Source organism: Camelus dromedarius, chromosome 21, assembly GCF_036321535.1.
Source record: "Camelus dromedarius isolate mCamDro1 chromosome 21, mCamDro1.pat, whole genome shotgun sequence".
In the NCBI taxonomy this organism is placed as follows: Eukaryota; Metazoa; Chordata; class Mammalia; order Artiodactyla; family Camelidae; genus Camelus; species Camelus dromedarius.
In genome coordinates, this window is record NC_087456.1 from 15,560,516 (window position 1) to 15,586,736 (window position 26,221).

The window sequence follows — 26,221 nt, forward strand, 5'->3', positions numbered from 1 at the left end:
GGAACACACAACCATCACAACTAATCCCCAATGATGTTAACCTGGATAACCTGGCTGAGGCAGGTTTTGCTAGGTTTCTCTGCTATAAATTTACTCTCTTGCCCTTTCTTTTGAAAAGAATCATTCCTTTTAGTCCATACATATGGGGTGGGAGGCTATGTTTTGAGAGGGGAATACTTACATAGTTTATTGGAATTCTTCTGTAGGGGAGATTTGTCTCTCTTCCCTAATTTATTTATTTATATCAATATGGACTCATGGAAACATTTTATACTTTGGGTTGTAATCCAATATTACATTATTTATTTTATTATTCAAATTAGTCCAGTTTTGGCCATTGGGAGTTACTCCAATTGGCCCTAGGTCCCTTTGACATACTCATGTCATCGTATTATTTTTGTCCTTTCTTACTTTCTGGCCCTACTACATGCTCCAGGCTCATGTGATATATTCCCAGCCCCAGCCCAGAATTAACTATTCCTCTAAGAAGCCCTGGGTGTTTTTAGTAGGAAAGGATAGTAGGAAACAGTATCTGGGTGCTGAGTGGAATTCCCCAGTAATTTCTGATAACTGTTCTTAGAACTAGTTCACAGTGACAAACATTCATATACATATTTTTTTCCTCACACATAAATGAAGGCAAGATCTACTGTACAAGCAGACCTCGCTTTATTTTGCTTTGCTTTACTGCACTTCACAAATACTGTGTTTTTCAGAAACTGAAGGTTTGTGGCAAGTCTGCATTAAGCAAGTCTACTGGAGCTATTTTCCCAACATTTCCTCACTTCATGTCTCCGTGTCACATTTTGGTAATTCTATCAATCTTTCAAAACGTTTCCATTATTATTATTTTTGTTGTTGAGATCTATGGTCAGCAATTTTAACGTGACTACTATGGCTTGCCGAAGGCTTAGATGATGGTTAGTATTTTTTACCCATAAAGGACTTTTAAATTAAGGTATGTACATTTTTTTAAAGATCTCATGCTGTAGCACATTCAGTAGACTACAGTGTAGTGTAAACATGACTTTTACATGCACTGGGAAAACCAAAAAATTTGTGAGACTCATGTTATTGTGGTATTTGCATTATTGTGGTGGTCTGGAACAGAACTTGCAATAACCTCAAAGTATGCCTGTACTGTGAGGTGAATTTGACGGTAGAAATAAATTTGATGGTAGAGAATTTCTATAAGGTGGTTTACTGCATAGACCAGGGCAGTCCGTTACAACCCACAGGCCAAGCAGGGAGATGCTGAGCTAAGCATCATTTTCACATTTTTAAATGACTGGAAAAAATCAAAATAATAATTATATTGTATGGTACATAAAATTATATGAAATTCAAACTTCAGCATCCGTAATTTTTTTATTGGACTACTCTTATGCTCATTTGTTTACATCTTGCCTATGGCTACTTTCACTCTACAATGGCAGAGTTACATCATTGCAACAAATACCAAATGTGGTGTTCTCATTGCTTCTCACTGTTGCTCAGCTCACCATAAATTTCAGTGACACAGTTATTACCTGACAGCATTTCAAGTGCCATAGATATCACCATACTGTGATATTTTATTTTACTTTTTCTTTTTTTTTTTAAATTGAAGTACAGTCAGTTACAATGTGTCAATTTCTGGTGTACAGCATAATGTCCCAGGCATGCATATATACATACATACATTCATTTTCATATTTTTTCATTAGGGGTTATTAGAAGATATTGACTATAGTTTCCTGTGCTATACAGAAGAAATTTGTTTTTATTTTAATTACCGTGCATACTCCTCCCATCAAAATACGAAAAGAGAAAAGTGGGCTTTAAAATGTAACATCACAGCGTGGATTATTTTGCAATCAAATTAAATGGCAAAGTACTGCCTTTATTTTTTAATAACACTGTACCTGTTTTGAAAGAATGCAATGTATACCAACACTACTAGACTAAGCACTCAACATTGTACTTCCCATTCAAGAAAAATAACAGATAAATTCGATAATGTAAAATAGAATGTCTCACCAAGCAGAATTTCCTCACAAAGATAAAAAGTCAAAATGAGGCTACAATCAAAGTAAGTTTCTGAGTGGCTCATTTGTTAGCCAAGCAAGGAAAGCCATTTACCAACAGCAATGTAATTAAATCAGGAATGACTGCACCCGCCAAAGAACTGTGTCTAGAGAAACCAATTTGTTTTAAGATTATCAGCCTTTCCATGAGAATAATTGCTTGAAGAGTTGAGAACACTGACAGCAATATCAATAGTCAATTTTTTTTTAAAGGCAACTTTTCTGAATAGTAATTCTTGGCTTTTGACAAATTGACAGATGTTACTGATACTGCTTAGTTGTTTTTTTATTTGAGGAATCAATGCCAAGTTTGAAGAAACTGAAGAATTAGCCTCTAAGAATAGTCTGCATGGAATAACTACAGAAGAGAATATTTTCAAAGAAGTTGAAAAAAACCCCACTATTCTTTACAATCTGGAGTGGAATCTGCTAAGATGTGTTACAATTGATGGTGATAAAAATACTTGTGGGGCAGAAAAAGGTTTAGACAAGCTTACAAAAATTTATTCAAACATAAAATTGTAAAAGTCTATCTTTATTCCTTGTATGATTCATCATCAAGCACTTGTATAAAATACTCATGTGTTATTGAGCCAGCACGGTCCATGATGCATTTTATTTGCTCTTATGGACTTAAATATCATCAGTTCCATGAATTTTTGTCAGAATTAGAAGCTCTCATCCTACCATACAGCAGTCTACTTCATGGTGGTAAAGTTATATTTTAATTTTTTGAACTTAAGAACTGAGACTGAATTTTTTCTAAAAGAGAAGAACTGTCCATAAAGACTATTATTAAATAGTGAATGATTCTGGAATTTGATTTTGCTATAAACTTGACAATGTTTCTTAATGAATTCAATCTAAAATTACCAGATACAATAGCACTGGAATGCAAAATTTATACCGTGGCAGTCATTCTGTTGTTTGAATCACAAATAATGTTAAGCTGCTCCACACATTTCCCATGCTGTCAAACAAAACCGAGATCTTAATTCCACTACAAATTTGCAATGAATATATTTTCTGAGCTTAAATTTCAGTTTCTACAATGTGTTGTCAGACCTTGATGAAAATGCAAAGGAAATGTCCACATTGACAGTCCATTTATCTCTGAAAATGAAGACCTTCCATCTAATCTTCAACTGGAATAGGTTAATTTGCAGTATAATAGCATGCTGAAAGCCAAAATCAAGAGAATATAATAGAATTCTATAAATGCCTCTTAAGTAATGAATATGGCCAATTAAAATCATATATTTGTAAACTGACACCAGCATTTGACAGTACCTATTCTTGTGAAAAGACATTTTCAAAGATGAAATACATAAAATCTCATTGCAAATCAGCATTTAATAGACAAAGTTTTGCATTTGATTTTGGTGACAGGAATCATTAATTTTGAACACCAATTAAATAAAATGTTATCCCCCCCCAAAGAACTCCATTCTCGTTAATAGACTTGTATTATAAAACTTCTACAAAATTTTTTGTTATTAATTTGCATGAGCTGTTTGTATATTCTGGAAAATTAAGCCATGAGTTGCATTGTTTGCAAATATTTTCTCTCACAATTTTTAAAATTACCAGAAAAAAAGAATTTCATCAAACAATTGGTAGATATTTATTTCTATTTTGTTGTACCCCGATCTTGTCTTGCAGTCTGCAAAGCCTAAAATATTAACTATCTTGCCCTTTATAAAAAAAAACTTTGTCAAGTTCTGCTATAATTAATGTAAATTCAAGCCACCACTTTGAAATCTTAAGAGCATTTTATTCACACTTAAAATTTTGATTTTGATTTGAGACTATTTATATCATATGTTAATCTGGAAATGTGTATCAAACTTTTGGCTCAAATTGTCTAAATAAGCTGGCTAGCCTAACTGGTTGGGTGATACATTAATAAAGAACATAGGTTTAAACAACCCTTTACTCTAAAATGTTTTACAAAGGAATATCATTTGTACTGAAAAGGTCTATTTAAAAAGTTTGTATTTATGAAATTGAGAAAAATTATTCAAAGAGCATTTCCAATTGAAAGCAGAACAACATACCATCTACTGTTTAAATTTGCCAAATAAATATTGCTTCCTGCTTCAAGTTAATTATATACACTTTTCTGAAATCCATACTTCCGTTTGAGGAAGGTTCTTACAGATAAATGTTATGAACCCACTGCTCATTAAAATGTACCATGTATATACACTCAAAGACTTTTACACCATTTGGGGAAGCTCTCAGACCTCTGAAACTTATCTATGGACCTCAGGTTAAAAATCTTTGCCTCAGAACTACTAGGTGTGAATTTCCACAATCTCCCTGTAGGCTTTTAAAAGCTCTTGTGTTACCTTTTCTTTTCCATTCATTTGTACCTCCTCTCCCCCCCTCCATCTCTTTTATTTTTCACTCATATTTTGTCTCCATTTCTTCCTTTTTTCAGGTCCAACGTGCATTTCCGCCTTTCAGGTGCATTTACCCAGCCGCTTCACCTTCATGTTAGTATGTAAGGAAAATGGATGAATCAACTACAGTGTGAACCACAGTCTCAATCTGAAATCTACATAAATACTCCTCGAGTTAGCCTAAGTATGGCATCTGTTTCATTTATTCTTAGACATAAAAGCATGTTCACAAGTGAAATAAAATAAGCTTAAGATTACCCACTCAGCGGTGCAGATGAGCTTGCTACCGAGGAAATGGTATTATTTCCTGAATTATAATACTTAGAACTTCACAATGTTACAATGCCATTCATCTGAGACAATCTCAGAAGTTTAATCATTATAGGGCCCTCTCTTCTGGGTGCCTGAGGGCATCATACAGAGTGAACAAGAGGATCTGAAATGAAAGAACCCAAGTCCTATGGAAATGGGAGTCTTACTGAATTACCAAAATGCATTCATTGCAGACTTTGGCAACAATACAACAATGTAGAGAAGACTACTCAACAACTTTGGGGAAATATTGCACCTATTGTTTAAAAGGCTGTTTCTGGTAGGAGGCCAGGGGTAGCAATAACACTTCTGTTTAACTTGGATGCCTGTGTACCTAATCTTCCAGTTACATTACTGTTTTTTGGAGGACATGTCTGTTCATGACTTGATTGCTTCCACAGGCTTCTTTTTATAAATAGAAATGATTTAAAAGCCTGCATTAAATAAAATTTCTTTTATTTAAGAAAGCTATTTTAAATTTATATAAAGACAACTAACATTAAAAAAAGGGAGACTGACTATTCAGTGAAGTTATACAGAATCAAGCTATATTCTCTATTTCAGGTTATAAGACAATACAACCACTAAATAGATAATGATAAATGAGTAATATTTATTGAACTCTGATTATAAGCCAGGTAATACATGTAAGTATCTAGCATTTGATCCTCACAATAATGAGTATTAAGTAAGTGATATTATCCCCACTTTACAGATGAAGAAACTGAAGCTCAGAAGTATTAGGCAATTTATCCAAAGTTGCAAAGCTAGTAAGTGGCAGAAGTTGGGTCTGAACCAAAGTCTGCTTATCTCAGAAGCCCAAGTTCTTACTGATGACCAGATCAACACTGTTCAATAGAAATATAATGCAGACTACAGACATAATTTAAAATTTTCTAGTAGTCACATTAAAAAATATGAAAATTATACATTTTACTTAGTCCAATACATCTAAAATATCATCATTTCAGATGTATTCCATATAAAATTACTTAGATATCTTACATTATATTTCCATATTAAGTCTTTGCTATGTGGCCTGTATAGCTTGTCTCAATTCAGACTAGCCACATTTCCAGTGCTCAACAGCCACATGTGGCTGGTGGCTACCATATTGGACAGTTTATCACTAGAAAGTTCATTCATTTAGCAAATATTTCTTGAGAGTTACTGTGTATTAGACATTAAAGTAGGGAATGTGCTAAACAAGGCCCCGCTTTTATGAAGTTTAGCTTCCTTGGAGAGAAATAGCGAATACATAAGTAAACCCAAAATCAAGCAATAAACTATCAGACAGGGATCTGTGCTGTGGGGGAAATTAGGACAACATAACAGAGAGTGATTATGTGACTGCTTTGGATTGGGAAGATCCTGAAAGCGACATTCTTTTTTTTTTTTTTTTTTTTAATTGAAGTAGCATTGACCTACAATGTTTCAGGTATACAGCAAAGTGATTCAGTTATAAATTATATATATATATATACATCTATTCTTATTCAGATTCTTTTCCATTATAAATTATTACAAGATATGGAATATAGCTCCCTGTGCCATACAGTAGGTCCTTGTTTATCTCTTTTATATACAGTAGTGTGTATCTGTGAAGGAAGTGACATTCCTGAAGGATCTAAACTTTCCTTGAGTGTCATATGCTGTAGAAAGATAGAAGACAGTGCACCAGGTAAAGCCACAGTAAGCACAATTGGCCTAAGGAGTTCTGTTCCTTTTTACTGCATAATTCTTCAAGCCTGTAACATAATGCTCATATCCCTTCCCATGGCTCCGCCCATAAATAAATAAAATGACTTTGGCAGTCACTTTCCTCCGGGGATATTGAGAATTTTAGTAAAATTAAGGGCCACGTATCTCTGATGGGGACTTAACAGAGAAAACAGCAGCACAACCTAAAACCTAAAACAGTTCAAGTATTCCTACGTGGTCTGAATGAAGGCCAACGTGTAATGAAAACAGAGTGAGTTGTTAGTACCCCATCAGCTTCCTTCTATTTCACGAATCTTTACTCTTTTTAGAATTTTTTTAAAACCCTTTCGGGATATAGACATTTGATTTATGTATATATTAACAAATTAGGGAATACTTGACCTCTTAAGTGAGGTCATACAAAAATCACTAGGCCCCTTGAAGAAATCCATTCTTAATGATAAAATGCATTAAAATTGGATGCAATGTTCTAGCCTAAAACACATGAGGATAGGCTCTTTTTTCGAAAGTAAGTAGCATTCCAAATTATTTAGTCTTGAATAAAACAGCAGTTAACATTAGAGTACACCTTGCTTTTCAATTTATAATGAGAACTGATAATAAAAAGCATAAGAAAATCACCCTTACCATAGATGGTCAGTTTTATGTCCTTGGCTTGTTTGCCAGCAGCATTAGACACGATACACTGGTAGCGCCCCTTGTCACTTCTTCGTGCATTCTTTAAACGTAAAACTTGTCCTCTGTCTAGAAGTTCAATATTAGGGTCTCCCAAAAATAAAGGCCTAGAAAAAATAAAATTTTATTCCATGGGTCTACTTTTATTTTTCTAAATGTTTTCTCTCTTATTAATCACAACAGAAATCATTAAGACATGAGAAGTTAAAACTATGAATCAAAGTTGAAATTTTTAGTATGAATCTAAAAAAACCCAAAATATGATTAAGTATTCCTTTGAGATGAAACGTTTCTTGATGTTAAACTTAAATCATTGAATAATATTCATAGAAAACTTAATTTCATTCATTCATTCATTCCCCCCGCCTTTTTTGGTTCACATAAGCCAAAATTTCTACCATTATTTAGAAGAGAAAAACTAAGAGTACAGGAGCTTCAAGCCAAGCAATATTATTTTTAAACCAATGTTTTAATACCTGGAGAAGCATTCACAACAGAGTGAATGGTTATTACTTACTAAAGACAATGATCATGCCAACTTTTCTAAAAAGCAGATATTCTAATAAATGTGAATGCTTTTATAATCATAAAAACTGGAAGATATTTATGCTGAAAGCAGCTCATATATATTTGTCAAGGAAGTCTTTTTCTACAACTCAGAGTCATTTACTAACAACTATAAAATACTCTATGTTTGGCAGCAGCTTTATTTAATACATAAAACATAACAGTCATTCAAATCTACGGTATCCTAGGAGTCATGCCTTTAAAATCCATTACCTTTCAGGAAGACCCACAGCTAGTTTTTAAAAAGCTGCAGTGACTTAGCCACATGACAAATAATTAGATGATGCATTGCTATATTAATAAGCCATGAAACGGACTACAAGATTAAATGGAAACATGTTTAATTTCCTGTGGTAGAAAATTACTTTACTATTCCTTGGTACGACACTTTTTCTCTAAAGCTAAGAGAATAATATGCCATACTTTCATGTATTTGAACTGTTTAAAGAAGTGAAATACTTGATAATACTACTCAAATTTAAGTCACTTTAAAACTTTCATTGATGGTTAATTATGCAAGTAACAAAGTTTAAACAAACAAAAAAGTACAATAAGAAAAGGTCTCCTTGGTTTATTACCCCTAATTTAAGCATTTTCTTTAGACGTGTTATCATTATCAGTCTGGCTTGTGTTCTTTCACATGTTTTTCTAAACATTTTCACCCAAAAATGTATTCCTGAAGAAACCTACAGTTGTTATACGTAAGTGGTACTACGGCATTGTTCTACTTTGCTTTTCACTTGACAATAGCTGTAGAGATAGTTTTGGTACATACAGTGTGATCTTACTCTTTTTAGTTAGCTGCTGCTTAGCGTTTGGCATATGACAATGCCATCTGTCACCTACCATTCTCCCAATGTCAAGCTTTAAGCAGTTTTCACTTTTCTGCCATCACAGTGTTTCAGGGTGTACTACCGCACAAGCCTTCCTGTGGACCAGAGGACTGGCTTCCCTGTCCTAGACGCCGGAAGTGTAACTGCTACATTATAGCATACGAACATTTAGATTTTAACAGATATCAGCACACTGTCTTGCAGAGTACTAATTTCTGTTATCCCATCAGAGCTCTGTATCCTAATTTCCCACACTCTAAGCCAATGTTTGACATTTTTCAAACCTCTGCTTTTTTTTTTTTTTTTGCCAAACTGATCTGTGAAAAATCAAATCCCATTATCTTTGCTTACCTTCTCCAACTTATTGAAGGAGAGCATCTTTTAACACACTTCCTGTTTAACTATGTAACTTTTAAATTGCCTGTTCATACCCACCACACATCTATGCTGTTTGTCTTTCTTACTGCTGTATAGAAAGTTTTTATACAATCCTTTATTTTATACACTGCAAAACTTTACTCTTTGCTACTTAGGCCTTAGACACCTGCTCGTAGAAATTATAATACACAAACTGTGACCATACTGTGATAAGACCTCGGGAGCAATGTGAACCATCGCAGCCGTGTCAGTGCGGGCAAACTTCAGCAGCCCTTGAACTTGAAGTCTGGGAAACATCTAATTGCTTAAGTATTCATCTTGCTGTCAAAAGCAAATTCTCTTTTTTAATAATTCAAACAGTTCCATGTAAAGACAAAATTATCTCTGTATTTTCATTCTTAGCCTTTGGGCAGAATATTTAGTATGTAACAAATATGAGTTCCTCTATGTCTCTAAAATAAGTTCCTGGCATGTCTTGTAATTCCTAAATTCATAAATGTGAGGCCATTTTTGGAAAAATACTGTTTTTCCTTCATGTTCATTTAATAATATTCTATGTGGTAAGATAATTAAGAGGGAGAAAATCCACATCTACTTCCAAACAATTGGATTCTTGCAACAAACACAGAAAAGGTACTTACTTGCCATCTCTGAACCAGTGGATAACAGGAAAGGGAGTGCCTTTGACCTGGCATTCAAGGGTGGTATCATGGTTGAGGACAACTGAGACTTCACTTGGGGAACTGGCACCTATTACGGTGGGTGGAACTTGAACAAAGACATTTTATCATGAAAATTTATGACTTAGCAAAAAAAAGTGGGGAGACAGAGATAATGATTTCTATAGTATTTCAACAAGCTCTTAATGTTAAAAATAAAGTATCAAACAATAATTCCTTTTCACAGCACATCTGTGGACCCAAATATCAAGTTCAAATATAGGAACACATTCATGAAAAATTTGATAGCAGGACAATTACCTGGAAGAATTACGAGAGTAAAGAACTCATTTTGAGGAGTATTAAGTCAAGGTACAAAAGGAGTTTAAAATATAAATGAGCAGTGAAGCTCATATAATGAAATTTACTACTGCTATACATTCTACGTGACACAATCAATGTCAATCTTAGAATGTTCAAATTCTACAGATTACACTATAGTGCTGTTTGAAATATATTATTACCCTTGTTTCTCTTAAAGAGCCCCTAGGCTTACATTATATATGAGATACCATGTGAAAAGACTCTTCTAGTTTGCATTCTCGGAATTATCATGCATATTAAGGAGCTCTCATAAACTTCCTTGACCTTCAAATCCTCTCCCCTCACATCATGTTAAGGTGTTTGACCTTCATCTTCAGAGCAACCACCAGCCCCCTGAAGGGTTTCCATCGAGGAGGCATGTGATGAGATTTGTGTTTTAAGACCACACTGGCTGCTGAATGAAGAGCAGATTCCAGTGGCAAAGAGTGAATGAAGGGCAACAGACAGGAAGCTGTGATATTAATTCAGGCTGTAAATGGTATTTGCACAGTGGAAATGTAAAGGGGTAGACAATTAGCATGAATTAGGAAGTAGACTTTACAGGATGTGGACAGACTTACGCAGTCGGGGAGAGGGAGGTAGGAAGGAGGAGTGCCAGGCTGTGGTGGAAGCAAGTGGATGGATGGAGGTGCTGGTCCCTATGGTGGGGACCACTGAAGAGCACCAGTAAATGTTCAAGATATTCAAGCCAAGATACTGTGGGGAAGATTAGATTTACAGTCTGAGGGCTCAGAGAAGTCTGAGCTGGAGATAAAAATGTGAGAGTCTTCAGCACACAGACAGCAATAAAAGTACTGAGAGCAAATGGGTGCCAAGAGAAATAATGTCAATGAGACTAATGACAGAAAAGATTATTTAAGTTTGTTTTTAGAGCCTATACCTGAATATGATAATGGTGATTCTGGCAGAGGAAATGCAAAGTGCTTTAGGCTTTGAGACTTATGAGAAGGGTTATTTTTATGTTGTAGCAGTTTATGAATGGTGATTCTAATGCAGCATCCTTCCCAGACCTCACTTTTACTTTAGACTTACAAACCACATGCCCATTTTGATGAGCAAAATAATTGAAAAGGAAGGAATCATTTTATCACAAAGTAAACTTCAATCAGCAAATATAACTTCACAAACTAAACTTATAAAATTTTTGATTTATGATTATGAGTAAGACATCTAAAATGTTTTAAATCTCAGTTTATTACAGCTGTTACATGTTCTCTGCATTCTCTCTCCCCCTAATTAGAATCAGGGCTGAGATAACTTAGTCATAGGAGCTAATGAATGCAGGGGAAAGTGAATTTGCTATCTTCCTAGGTTCAAGTGCAAACCTAGCAGCTTCAGGAGATGTCAGTAGCATGAATGAATTTTACTCTGTATCATCCAGAATAGTTACTTTCCAGAGTTTCCTGTCCACCTTGGTAGAGAAACTGACAAGAGCAGTAATTTACTATTTCATGCACAAGATAATTCTAAATACCTATAGACGTTGCTGTATGAAAAATAATAATACCCATAAATTTTCTGTATCATATGGTTCTAGTTAAATATTGAAGACAAAAATAATAATAAAATAAAATGAATGGTATTTCTCTTATCAATTTATTTTTCATCTCTTTACTCTTTAACATAGTGTGATCCTAAATACGAAACACATCCAAATTGCAGTCTTTTAAAAGAATGTTTCCCTTACCTAGGACATCGATGTTAAAATACTTCTGAGACATGCCTGCAATATTAATTGCTTTGCAGGAATATCTTCCTGCATCTTCCAGTGTGGCTTTGAAGAGCTTTAATATCTTCCCATTGTTCACAATCTGAACGGTGCTGCTTTCAGTCACCTTTTAGGGCCAAAAGGGTCAGTGTTATTTCCAATCCTAATAAAAATGCATAATTAAAATTTGAAGTAAAATTTTAATATTATTATTAATAAGAAAGTCACACTTATTTCAGAGGCAGAGGCAAGGAACTATGCATATCTGGATGTCTCCATTTACCTGCACATCATCTTTATACCACGTAATGATGGGAGATGGAGTACCTTCAACTTCACAAAAGAGACTGGTCAGCTGGTTGACCAACACGGACACATTTGTCACTTGGTCTTTATCATTAATTACTGGAGGAACTGTAAAAAGAGAGAAGTTGTAGTCAGATAGTTTAAAATAAATATTCTATATAAAGTTTCTTTAGAAAGGACTTTAGAAAGCAAATTCTGAGGTATTTATTTGATAGTTAAAAAGGCTTTATTATAAAATAAAAAGTCTTAACCAATGTACCTACAAGTAACCCTGGCTGAATTTCTACTTTATTATTCCAGGGTTCTGAATTAAGGATAAACTTAAGGGAGGACCTATTTATTCCACATACCACTCAAAATGCAAACTGCTAGAGTCTCAAGTTATGTGGGACTCACTAATTTGCTGATAAGAGTGAATATTGCCCAGTGTTTGGAAGCCAATATCCAACAAATTTTAAAACGTACATACCCTTTTGATTCATGTAAAATGACACAGCGCATATGATTTTCATTGAAGCATTACTTAAAATAGTAAAAAATGGTAACAAACTAAATGCTAGTCAAAAATAGAAGGAGGTTAAGTAAATCGGTATAACTGGGATGCTAGATAGGTATAAGTAAGAGGAATACTGAATAATTCCCAAGATAAGAGTGTTTAATGAAACAGACAAGGTGCAGGTTAATGGATATAATAGTCTACTATACATACCTTTTTCTATGTCAAAAAAAGGATAAAATATATTCATATTTCTTTGTATTTGCATAAAATATCTCTGGGAAAACTTTCCTTGCCCATAGGGAGCATAAAGAGATGGCTTAGCTCAGGGCCAGAAGCCTTTCGACTACTACGTATCATTTTCTACATTTGAACTTTGAATGATGTAAAATCCCAATAAAAATTATATAAAATTTAAATCAAATCAATCAATCAATCAATGCAGTTAGATCACCAGTTTTCTGTTTGATAACGTATCTATTCACATAAATATTAAATGATACTACACCAAAAGATAACTTGTATATAAGAGAATTTGAAAATGTTACATAGTCAACTATATGACTTTAGAATTTTTATCTGTATTTACCATGGACTTTGAGGTTATATTTTCTTTCTGTGGTTCCAGCTTCGTTGACTGCCACACAGATGTACTCCCCATCGTCATACGGTGTAACAGAGGCAATAACCAACAACGTGCCATCTTCTAATATGGAAATACCAGGCTCCCTGCCTGTCAGCTCTCTACCATTCCGCAACCATTTGATGGTTGGTTTGGGGGTACCTAAACAAGAAATGAAAGCTTTGTGATATTTTACAACAAAATCAGAAAGCACTACGAAGTATCAAGTATCTTGAGGAGAAATAAAATTTGTTACGATTATAATATGTGCCCTCAGGGTGCTATGCTGCTTTCAAGATCCTGCTGCTGGCATGGAATTTTGAAGAGATTACAGTATTTGATGCCTCTAGTTCCTGGTCAGTCTTAAAAGATCTTTGGTCTTTAGTGCAGAGTTTGATCAAAGTTGTTTTTATTAAGACATTCAGATGACAGCAAGCAAAGCATTTTCTTGAGCGAGGTCATGGTGATTAGTGGGATAAAAAAGCTATATTAATACAAAGGATTAGAAATTGGAAGGGTTTGGTGAAAATAAAGGAAAACAAAAATAAGATACCATCACAGGAACATAACATGAAGATTGCTCAACCAGAGTGCAAAAATGATGTACAGAAATGATGCTTCATAATTCACATTTTAAACAGGCCTGATAATAGCATAGATGAGGAACTTCTACTATCCATGCATCTTCTGGGGATCCCATTCTGTTAAACACAGGGCAATAGATCAATCCCTGACTTTTTATACTGAAAAGAATGTTGAGAAAGTAGTGAGCGGAACTGCTTTCCTGGATTTATTTACGACCAACAGAGTGAATGGAAGTTATATACTCAAGAGTAAAAGTGATAAAACCATCTTAAAATGCATAATGGAGCCAAAAGAACATATTGGAAATAGACAAACATTAACTCTATTTTAAGAATGTAATTATTTAGAAAACAATGTGCCAGGCACTATTCTAAATACTTAAACATTTTACTAAATCCCTATAAAGATAACAAAAGATATATTAAATAAAAATAATTGTGTAAGACATGGTTAATAATCTTAAAGGATAATAAAATATTAAAGATGGTTGTATACCAAAGACAGGTACAAAACAATGGCAGGATTATACAGAACATGTTATTGAGGATAAACTCAAATTGAATTAAGGAATTATAAAAGTGACTAAGAAAATAATATTTACAGAAAAAATAAAACAAAAAGATTGGTCCATTTCATTGTCCTCATAGCAAGATGCTGACTGATGAGGAAGACAAGGTAAAATTGATAGACTGCAATTGTTCACCATGTAAAGGAAAAAAAAAGCAGGTTTTAACAATTTCCTTACATCATGCTCATCCCTTTACGGAATTCTAAAATTTCTCAATTAATATTTGTTGAGTTAATAAAGGAAAAAGTAAATAAACAAGCAAAAAATAAACTGTATTATCTTTAATTTCTAAATAGTAGAACAACCATGGTCATGAGGAAATTCATGGCAAAGACAATGGAAAGGCATCTAGCTATTGTAAATGAATTCAAGAATTACCTCCCAGGTGAAAATAGGAAACCATGAAGAGGTGGTATTTCAAAATGAAAAAGGGAAGTCCAAACCAGCTTGGGAATCAGGGCTCCAGTGGAGAGTGAAGAGCAAAACCGTTACTGGTCTGCGGGTAGTGAGCACCCAACAGTACTTACCTGAACTTAAACTTTTCTAAACGATTCCTCTCCATGCCTTGCCTCTTTCCCTGCCTGACTCTGGGAATAGTTACTCACAACCCTTTAAGTATCTAAAAAGCTTGTTAAAGTTACTTTTCTTTTAATGCTGGTAGAAAATAATCATTGATGAGAGAAATACTGTTAAGAGATGCAAAATTTTGGGAAGGGATAAATTGCTGAGTTCGACATTTGCAGAAACTAATATATATACAAAATAGATAAACAAGTTCATACTGTATAGCACAGGGAACTATATTCAATATCTTGCAGTAACTTACGGTGAAAAAGAATATGAAAACGAATATATGCATGTTCATGTATGACTGAAGCATGATGCTGTACACCAGAAATTGACACAACACTGTAAACTGACTATACTTCAATAAAATATATATATACGAAGACAAAAAAAAAGAAACAGAGACCGCCATGAGGAACTTCAATTGCCACTGTCTCCTGGAACAACTGCTAAGAGGCATGTGTGGAGCACTAATGGTACCATCTGCACAGAGCCCTCCAAGTAGTTATGGAAAGAATACTGACTGGATTTTGCCAGAACCGCTACAGACTCATTGAGTCATTGCAGATGAATGCATATGTGAAAGAGAGGATGCTCTTAACCAACCTACAGAACATCCAGAGTAAGGTGATAGTGACAGTGCCTTTTTCACACTAGCTGGAGGATAGATAATAACCATCTGCCAGGATACATGATGGGACAGAAAGTCCAGAGATTCAAGGAGAAAAGGGGCTTGAATAAGCCTCAGAGAGCAAAGTTATAACCTGGCTCTAGAATCACCTGTGAAGGATAAATCTTTTAAAAGATTTTTTTAGAAAAGTGTCTGGAACAAAAAAGGGGATTGTCTTAATTTTATACTTCTGACCAAGTGAGATAAATGTGCAATATTTTGAATAGTCCTAGCTGTCACATTTTAAAGAGAAATCCTGTCGAAACACAATGAACTAAGAAGTAACAGGAAGGAGGATGCACCACCTGGAAAACATACTAGATGAGGCAAGTTTGAAAGAATGGAAAGGTCTTTTCATCAAAGGAAATAAAATACCTGGGAGGGAAACATACCTATTCAAAGTTGTTATTTGAAAGAAGGATTAGTTTCTATTATGCAAAATGTTATAACAAAGACTGTTTACAAAGATGATGTTTGGGGTTCAATATAGACTTCTGGACAATATAACATTATGCCAATGCCCAGAAGTCTCAGTATTACACACCTTTTGCAGGACATGGAAATGCAATGCGCTGACTGGCCACTCTTTCTTGGAATGGAGTGTTATATGGAGGGTCTAGATCTTCCAGTGTAGGCGGTTCTATTAGAAAAATAAAAGCATTATTATCATATGAGATTGCTCATATGCGGAATCTTAAAAAAAAATACAAAACGGAAACAGACTCATAGACATAGAATACAAACTTGTGGTTGCCAGGGGGACAGGGGGTGGGAAGGAACTGGGATTTCAAAATGTAGAATAGATAAACAAGATTGTACTGTGTAGTATAGGGAAATATATACAGGATCTTGTGGTGGCTCACAGCGAAGGAGAATGTGACAATGAATGTGTGTATGTTCATATATAACTGAAAAATTGTGCTCTACGCTGGAATTTGACACATTGTAAAATGACTATAACTCAATAAAAAATGTTTTAAAAATAAAATAAAAGCATTATCACAGACTTTCCTTGGGCAACATCAAATTCTTCTGAGGTATCATCTACCACATCCATTGGTGAGTTTCTATCTTTCCTGATTCTTCTCTTAAAGAGGACTCATAATTCGAGCTGCCAGACTTTTCTACCAAAATGTGACCCAGAGGTCTAAAACTCAAAATATACCCCCTAAAATTCATCATTTTATGCTTCCCACATTCATATTGTTTGCTTTATTCCTTCATCATGATTCACCCAATGTTTCTTATATCTTTCTCCCTTACTTCTGATGTCCACATCTAATCAATCCCATGGCACCATAGATGTTCACACATCTGTATCTTCCTCTCTATCCTTAAGGTCACTGCTTATTTCAGACCCTTACTCTTTCTTGCCAGAACTATTCCAGTGGGCTTCTTACTGGGGTCCTTTTCTCAAACATGTTCCCCCTTGGATTTATGTTCTATCGAGCCCTTGGAACATTCTCTCTGAACCACAAATCTCATTGTGTGGCTTCCCCGACTGAAGTCACTACTTGCACTCATTTTGTAGAATAAAGTTTCACACTTGTTCTTTCTTCATTGTGCCATCCCACTATCCTATCTGTCTGAACTGCCTCACTACCTGATCATTTCATGAAGAAATTTAGGAGTCATCCCTGAGGGCTCCATCTCCTCCACTCCCCAAATCCAGTCCATCACCATTTCCTGATTTCCTCTCCTAATTATTTTGAGTCCATTCCCTTCTTTCCTCCAGTCCAGCTACCATCATCTTTGGTTGAGCTGCTTCTGTAGTCTTCAGCTGTTTTCCTTCACCATACCTAGCCAAACTATTCTCTCCCTAAAGAGTGACCTTTTTAAGTCCAAATTTGACATGTCACTTCCCCAGTAATAACCCCACTAAGTTTTTTCATTGCACTTAGAATGAAGTCTAAACTCCTTAATCTAGGTTCCCAGGTCCTGGATAATCTGGCCCATGATGGCGTGCCCTGCCTTATCATATGTCACTCACAGTGCAGTGTGGAATGCAGCTAGCTGGCCTTTGTTGATTGGTTTGTTGACTCAGCCCAGTGTATCCAAATTACCACATTCCCTCCTCTTCACACTCTACATCCTTCTCCTGGAAGGTTCTCCCCACCCCACCGCACTTTTGCCCATCACCCAATATACTTCCACTCACTCTTCAAATCTCAACTGGCATGGCCCTAACCCAAAGAAGCCTTTGTCTTTCTGTTAAAAACTCAAATAGATACTCCTACCATTTCATGATGGCACTAACCAGTTTGTAATTATGAGATTATTTTATAAATGTCTATCTTCCCTATTAAATCATAAACATTAGCACCTAATAAAGTTTGTTGAGTGAATGAATGAACTGGACAAGCTCTCTGACAGTGAACTAGCTATCCATCCACAAAGAACTGCAGTGTGCCAGGTCTGAAGTAAGTACTCTGTACTAAGTACTAAGTACTATGCTAAGTACAATATCTGCTTCTGTTCTGTTACCTTTGCACTGGTATTCTCTCTGACAGGAACGCTCTTCCTCCTGATTGGACATGGCTGATACTTTCCAGTCAACAAGATCTCCCTCTAAATAGCACCTCCTCAGAGAAGCCCAACCTGACCATTCAACCTAAAGAAGCTAACTGCTGGGAGCATCACCCTATTCTAATTTCTCCACATCCCATCACACGACCTGTATTTCTTCTTCATTTGCTTGCTTGCTTTCTGCTTGCTTACAGAACAGCTCGCAAGAGCAGGTGTTTTGCCTGTGTCACTATTTTCGCCTCACTGTCCAGAACATGACAGACATCTGGCAGGAACCTGATAAATACTTGTTGCTTGAAGGAATAAAGACTGATCATTAAACACTCAAAATAAGGCCAACACCATTAGAGGGAACAGTGGACCTTGACTTTTTTAAGGGTTGATATTGAGTGCAACCTACTACTATGACTGAATCCTACTCCAAACCATTCTGCCTATAATTTCCCCCAAACCAAAAACAGTGGTGGTGGGGGGGTCTTATTCAGGACTGTCTCCATTATCTATATCATCCACGGCAACTCCACTTTCAAAAGTAAACACGGTTAGTAATGTAAGGTTTCATTTCTTTCTGGAATTGTTCTCCTTTCAAAGTTAACTAAAGAGACATAAAAGGTACACAGAAATCTTCTGGAAGTAATCCAAGACGACATATATTGTACAGACTCCAGGGCTTTTCCCCCACTCCCCACTTCCACCACACGTTTATTCTCCTAGGCCCCAAATCACCTTGGACGTGCAGTGTTATCTCCGTTTCATCGCTGCCTGCTATGTTAGTAGCGACACACATATATGCGCCAGCATCTGAGAGCGTGGCTTGGTGGATGCTCAGTGTTCCATCTGGATTACTCATATGCTGCAGTCCATCAATCAGCACAGCATTTCCATCTTTCAACCAGCTGACCACAGGAACAGGCGTCCCTTGAGCACGGCAGGGAAAGTCCACTCTTTGACCAACTCGGACTTTCATCACGTTAGGGCCACGCTGTATCTTTGGGGGAACTGGAAACAACAACTGAGTATTAATAATCCAATTTTTGAAAAAATGCCTTCCTTTTCTCATTTTAAGTGAGAGTTCCTTACCCAGAGGCAGCGAGAGAAAGTGAAATAATCTCAGGATTTGGACCCAAGCTCAGGCCACTTACTAGCTCTGTGATCTAGGGCAATTCAGTAAACGTCCTGAGGCCTGTTCTCTTGATAATCCAGGCAAAATAGCCTCTTCAATACCAACACACTGCAAGGATTATGGGAAATATTATATATAAAACTCTGTTCCAAACTTGAGGAAGAGCCAGCATTTAAAGACGTCAGCTTTCTTAAGTAACTTAAGGTTTAAAATCCTCTTAAATGGCAATCCAGATAATTTCTATAATATAAGAGTAAAACAAAAAGCATTTCTCTCCATATATGCTTAGTTCTGTTCTCTCTGTGGCAGGTTTAGCCAGACAGTAAGAAATGTTTCTCATAAAACTTTCGCTAATTTCAGAGAAGAAAATCAAGATAAAGTCTCTATTATTTCCCTTTATCTACCTTCCTTTAGAAATTCAAAATGAGATCATTTATTAAAATATTGGCAAGTATTATTCACATACACGCATTGTAAACTATAGAATCAAGTTGACTCATAGGGATATGATTAGAATATATACTTCATGTCCCTAAAAAACCATATTCCTCTGTCCTTTAATTAAAACTTAGTATTTAACCAATATATTTCTGCAGGTTTTCACTGTGCTTCGCTTTATTGCACTTTACAGATACTGTGATTTTTACAGACTGAAATTTTATGGCAAACTTGCATTGTCAGATGATAGCATTTTTTAGCAATAAGGTATTTTTTAATTAAGGTACATGGTTTAGACATAATGCTATTGCCCACTTCACAGACTACAGTATAGTATAAATGTAATTTTTAATTTATGCACTGGGAAATCAAACAATTCATGTGACTCACTTTACTACCATATTCACTTTATTGCCATATTTTACTTCATTGAGCCGGTCTGGTGCCAAACCCGTATTAGCTCCAAGATGTGCCTATATTATTACCATCATTTTACAAAAGAGAAAAGATAAAAGGTGGGTAGGTAGGTAACATGCCTATTGCCCTAGAGCTAGTAAATGACAGAACTCTCTGGACTTCATACCCCATGGTCAACAGGACATTAGTGTAGTGATTGATCTGAGAGTGAAATAAGGTCAATACTAGCTGAGAAAATTTCTGATAATATGTGGATGCCTGGCTAAGTGTAGGTGCCCAATACGCCTGTGCTGAATGAATGAGTAACTGGACAGACTATAGTAACTCGAGGAAGAAAGCAGACCACCAAGAGAGCTCTGGTGTAGTTCAAGAACCCTAGGAGCAGGATGTCTGCAGTTGCTGAGCTCTACAAACACTGAAAATGACCATTAACTATGCTATTAAATTCTTCTTGGAGAATTCACATTCACCTCTACAAAAAGCCACCACTGTAAACACATGTCTTTTTTTTTTTTTTAAACGATGTATCAACAATAATCGTAAGTGACTGTGGACATCTGGTAAAACTGAGATCCAAAATTTTAATACTGTTCATTTGAGGAGAAGGGGAAAGCTATTTATAGACGGCAGATAAACTTTTCAAAGTACAATGAAAGAAAAAACACAAGTCTCAGATTTCAGAAAATTTTGCTATGATTACTAGGGTTAACTCTCAAAGAAACTGGGGAGCTAGGTTTCCCTGTGGCCAGTCCACAGACAGCATATGCCTTCACTTCAAAACTCACCGTGGACATTTAATTTAACAGACTGAGTCACATTCCCAGCAATATTTGTGGCAACGCAGAGATACATCCCACTATCCGAAACGCGGGTCTCAGTGATCTTCATTGAACCAGAAGGGAGGAACGTGTGTCTAAAAGAAAGAAACCACAGAGTAGACCATAAAGCAGGGGAATTTAAAAGTTTCCTCTGCAGCTGCCCTTCAATGTGGAACTATTACTCTGCAAGCAGTTTTGGAAACCAGTCTCCCATCTATAATGTCATTTCTATACACCTTAAAAGTCAGGAATTTTCATAATTATCTTGTGTATTTTGTATGACATTCTTACAAAAACCAAGGCAGATTTCTTTTACACTTAAAACTAACCTAATAGGCTAAAATTGTGAAATAATTGTACATCTCTCTGCTTTACCAAGTTGCAGCTCTACAAAGCAAACATATGTGTTAGTAAACTTTGAATATATTTTGAACACATTATTGCTTCTTTCCTACAATCCTTCATTTAAAACTTTACTGTGCTAGAAAATAAAAGCAAAAGAAGGTACATACGTAATTCCTATATATTGCATATATTCCTTTTATGTAGTGAAACCAGATCTACATAAAAATGTTATTATGTTAGTTGTATTTAAGAGGGAGGGGACAACACAGACCTACTTACTATCAAGATTTTTTATAAAGCTAAGACAAATAAAATGTGCTCCCAGCCTAGAGACAGACAAACGGATAAACAGTTAAAAATGGAGGACCCCCGCCCCACCCCGCCCTGCAAAAGACTCTAGCATATCTGAGAACTCAGCATGTAATATGCAGTATCAGAGGTGATATTACAAAAAGGTAGGAAGGACCGACTATCCAGAAATCGTGTTGGGCAACTGGTTCTCCATGTGGAAAAAATAAATAAATAAAACTAGAGCACTATCTAATACTATACATGAAATAAAAATTCAGGTGTATTAAAATCCAAAATGTGAAAAACAAAACTTCAAACAAAATATTGAGATAAAACACTGTGGAGTTCTGTTTATGATCTTCCTAAAGTACAAGTCTGAAAAATAACAAATTTACACCTTGAGCTACCTAGAAATTTTAAAATTCTGTACGACCAGACACCATGCATAAATAAACTTGAAAGACTAGTAGTAGACTGAGAGAAGATATTTTCAACACATACAAAAAAGGACTGTTATTAAGAACAAAAACAGACTTTCCACATTCAGTAAGAAAAAGCGAAATAAGTCACTGCAGTAGGTTTAAAGAGGCAATTCACAGATAACACAAATGGTCAACAAACAAGGGAAAGCATTCTCGGCTCACTGGAAGTCCATCGCACAAAAACTCAGACAGTTGCAGGACACCATTTCACACCCATACAGCTGGCAAAAAAATTTCAGTCAGTCAACACAAGGCATTAATTATAATGTGGCAACAGGTATACCTGTGTTCTGGTGGAAGTTAAATCAAGACTGTCCTTTTGGAGGGCAGTTTGGTAATGTCTACAACGCTAAAAAACAGGCATGCATTCTGACTAGAAACTAGTTCTAGGTACAAAGTCTCAAAGAAACAGGCATGTGCACAAAAAGATATTCCCTGAAAAGCCTTATTTGTAAACTTCCCCTTCCCCCCAGAGAAAAGAAGAAAAAGTAGAAAGACAAAGCAAGCAGCATGAATGTCCATCAACAGGGAAACGTATAAATAAACTGTAGAGTATATATATGGTAAGCTGAATCCATACGTGTAAAAATGGATACATGTTGACTCAATAAAGCAAGCAGTAGAATAATAATACACACTACATTACGTTGGTAAGTTGCAAACAGGTACACAAAACAAAATTTAGAATAGAGAAAACAATAGTCTATTATGCTGTTTAAGGATGTTTGTACAGGATGCATACCAAGTCTACAGCAGTGTCTGCCTCCGGGAAGGGAGAAAAGAGATGATGAGTGGGGAGAGGAACAATGAAACTACAATTTTATCTGAAATACGGTATTTATTTTACTCAAAAATATTTAAGGCAAATATTTTTTCAAAGAAAGAATAAAGCAGTTCTTGATCATGCACATTTTTTTCTCACCAGGGGTAGGGAAATTACAGTGGCATGAATTTATAGCTTCATAACTACACATCAGCAAGTCTAACCGACTTGCTAGAGGATGTAAGTTTTACTCCACCAGTAACTTTGGGCATGATGTTGAGTTACAACAGAAACTGCTACCATTCCTTTAGAACTAGAGACAGTGGATACGCAATGTACATTATCTTATACCATCCTTCCAGGTATTACAACCATTTTATACATAAGAAATCTCAGGTTCACAGAGGCCCACTGAAAAAAATGCCAAAAGTTTCAGGTATGCTTTAAGCGGTGAAGGTAAATTGAAACTCACACCTGCACAGCAACAAAGGTGCTCTTAAAGGCTCTGGGATTCTGCCTTCCTTGTCACGTAGACTGTCAAATATACTGTTCCACGGGGCCTTTACTTGTACAAGAGTTGTAGTTTAATCAAGAAGATTTGTATAAACCCATCTAATGAAAGTCAAATCCCAGACATCAGAGAGCCTACTGTTTTATTGCTCCTCTGAGACTAATGGAATTTTATGTGTAATATGCACTTTGTGCTAACAGGATCTACATACCGATCTGTCCCATTTTCGTAACTATCTTGCAGAAGTGCACTAGTGGGAAATTACGTGAAAACTGGGTGTTAGCATTTCTGACGTTAAGGAATATCTTCAAAGATATATATATTTTCTGTAGGATGTACATGTAAATTATCCCAAATTTACAAGGGTTTGGGGGGGGTTTTGTTGTTGTTGTTGAGACATTTGAAAACCTCAACAGGTACAGCCAACTGTCCCAAGAGATTATGTTTCACATGTTTCGATTCATCCCAAGTGTCCTACCTTGGAGAAAATGGTGAGATGGGCTGGGTCTCCCTGGCCCAGGTAATGGTGGGTGGGGGCAAGCTCTTCACTTCACAGGGCAGTGTCACCTCTTCCCCGGCAAGGACCGAGATCTCCACAGGCTTATCCTCAGACAGCCCTCGTTGATCTCCAAGCACTCTGGGCCTTACTAAAATAAACACATGTTTTGGAAGGGAAATAGGACACTGAAAACAAAGCACACTTTAATGTGCATTAACTTGTGGACTATTAATACTCAAATAATTTGCAAAGAGAAAAAGTTGTTTACTCCAAAGTTTTGGGACGTATCTAAAACATTCCAGTAATATTTATTGCAAGAACTTGAAGGGAAATGACTAGAAAGTTTCCCCTTTTGGGTCATCCTTTCAGAACACACAGACACAAATGAACTTATTTACAAAACAGAAATAGACTCACAGACATAGAAAACAAATCTATGGTTACCAGCGGGGAAAGGGGGTGGGAAGGGATAAATTGGGAGTTCGAGATTTGCAGATACTAACGACTATATATAAAATAGGTAAACAACAAGTTTCTACTGTCTAGCACAGGGAGCTCTATTCACTATCTTGCAGTAACCTATAATGAAAAAGAATATGAAAAGGAGTACCTGCATGTATACATATATGGCTGAAACATTATACTGTATACCAGAAATCGATGCAACATCGTAAACTGGCTATAGTTTAATTAAAGAAAAAAAATGAACATACTGAAAAGGTCGGCTGAAATACCCTTTGAGAGTCTGCCATCTGTGAAAGAGATCCCTTAAAGCAGAGAGTTAACTGAGACATAGCTAAGGTTTGGCTTCTCTAGGAGTTTGAACTAAGTGGTGTTTCTTAAGAGGGTTGGGTGTCATAAGCATACTCCTTGGGAAAAACACCATAAAATTTTTCCAACTGGCTATACAATTCCTCTCCCTTTAAATCAGAGTCTAAGTAGAGGAGGTGTTCATTGGCAGTAAAAATACATTTTTGTAAAAAAATACAAATATAAACTTGGGGAAGCAGTTCATGTTAGGGGTACAGCCCTCTGGTAACATTAGTTGGGAGAGAAATGTGAGTTTTGGCAGACAGATGGTGTCAAAGAAAAACATTTCTCCATGGGGGCTCTCACCATAGACGGTCAGCTGCACTTTCCTTTTGGCGTAGCCGGCTGCGTTGGTGGCGGTGCAGACATACTCCCCACTCTCCTCACCCCCGGGGGACACCACGTACAGACTGCCATCAGCCCCTGCAGAAAACTTAGCACTGCTGGTGGAAATCAGCTCGCCTTTCTACAAAACATACCACAGAGAGAAGTATTTTTTCAGATAATAAAGGAGTGACTTAATGTCTGGAAGAAGAAGAGAGGGAGAAAAAAAAATCTGAGGGGGAAAATACGAGATTAAAAGAACGCTAATTTGAAGCAGGTTATTTGTAAGAAAAATTAAATAGTGCAAAGGTCACATTTCTTCATACCCAACCAGGTCCCCTTCATCCCAGAGCCACTTAAAAGTGGAGGCCATGAGGGTAACAGTAGCAGGTGGTTAAGCGTCTCTGCTAAGCCAGACACTTTTCTGAGCACTTTTCATGAATTAACTATTTTCATGCTCACAACAACCTTATGAGTAGGGACTACCACAACCCCTATTTTACAGACGGAAGTATTAAATCTGGAGGTGTGATGGAGTAATTTGCCCAAAGTCACAGGGTCAGTCAGTGGCAGAACTGGAACTTGAACCCCAGTAGGTAGGCTCAGGAGCCCAGACTCACCCTCTGTGTGATCACAGCACAAAGGCCATCCTGGGAAGATTTCACTTTTCTATTTCCCTAAAATGCATTAGGCTAATACTCAGTACCAGACATCGTGCAGTTTTGGGGATCAGCTTCCCCACCATACTTTTGTGCCAAAATGCAGAAATCGTAAGCTTTCAATTTAATTTACAGATCTCAAAACCAATTTCTATTTCAGAGATTTTTAGAAGTATGAAATTAGATGGTATGGCAAAATATTTTGGTTGTGGCACTAACCATACAAATGCCACATTTCATTATTATGCCATTATCTTATATTCGTCTCTATCAGATTTAAATTAATTTACAGAAAATATACCACCTTCCTTGACTGTTGGAAGATGGAAAGGACTTCCTTGGGAAATGGGTTTTTCCTCGTTGCAAGAACATAAGTAAACGCCAGACAACTTCATGACAGGGATATACATGGGAATAAATGCGTTTGTATGTGTGTCTTATTTTGGCTTCCAGAAGAGCAGAGTCCAAGACAAAGACATGGAGTCAGGAAGTTTACTCAGCAAAGTGATTCCCAGAGGCTTGAAGAGGAAGGTGGAAGAATGAGGCAAGAAGGAAGGAGAGCAAATAAAGGGTTTTGCTGCCCGGGTTTCCTCTGTGGCTGGCCTTATAAGCCCAGTGTGCTGGGGACCCTCGGAGAGACTAAGCCGATGCACCACAGAAGGAGTCTTCTAATGGATAAGAAGTGGGCATTT

General features: G+C 36.3%; 1 protein-coding gene across 5 annotated transcripts in view; it reads right to left on the reverse strand.

Annotated features, from left to right (window-relative positions):
* HMCN1 (hemicentin 1) overlaps positions 1 to 26,221 on the reverse strand; it is a 399,451-nt gene that overhangs the window by 163,251 nt on the left and 209,979 nt on the right. For all 5 annotated transcript variants that reach the window (XM_064477196.1, XM_031438568.2, XM_064477197.1 and 2 more), the window contains 10 exons: positions 24,853 to 25,012; positions 23,716 to 23,884; positions 20,813 to 20,940; positions 18,776 to 19,048; positions 16,068 to 16,163; positions 13,101 to 13,295; positions 11,993 to 12,123; positions 11,689 to 11,836; positions 9,600 to 9,726; positions 7,133 to 7,287 (listed from right to left, as the gene is read on the reverse strand). In XM_064477196.1, coding sequence (XP_064333266.1) covers positions 7,133 to 7,287; positions 9,600 to 9,726; positions 11,689 to 11,836; positions 11,993 to 12,123; positions 13,101 to 13,295; positions 16,068 to 16,163; positions 18,776 to 19,048; positions 20,813 to 20,940; positions 23,716 to 23,884; positions 24,853 to 25,012 — 1,582 coding nt within the window. The remainder of the gene's footprint in view (positions 1 to 7,132; positions 7,288 to 9,599; positions 9,727 to 11,688; positions 11,837 to 11,992; positions 12,124 to 13,100; positions 13,296 to 16,067; positions 16,164 to 18,775; positions 19,049 to 20,812; positions 20,941 to 23,715; positions 23,885 to 24,852; positions 25,013 to 26,221) is intronic.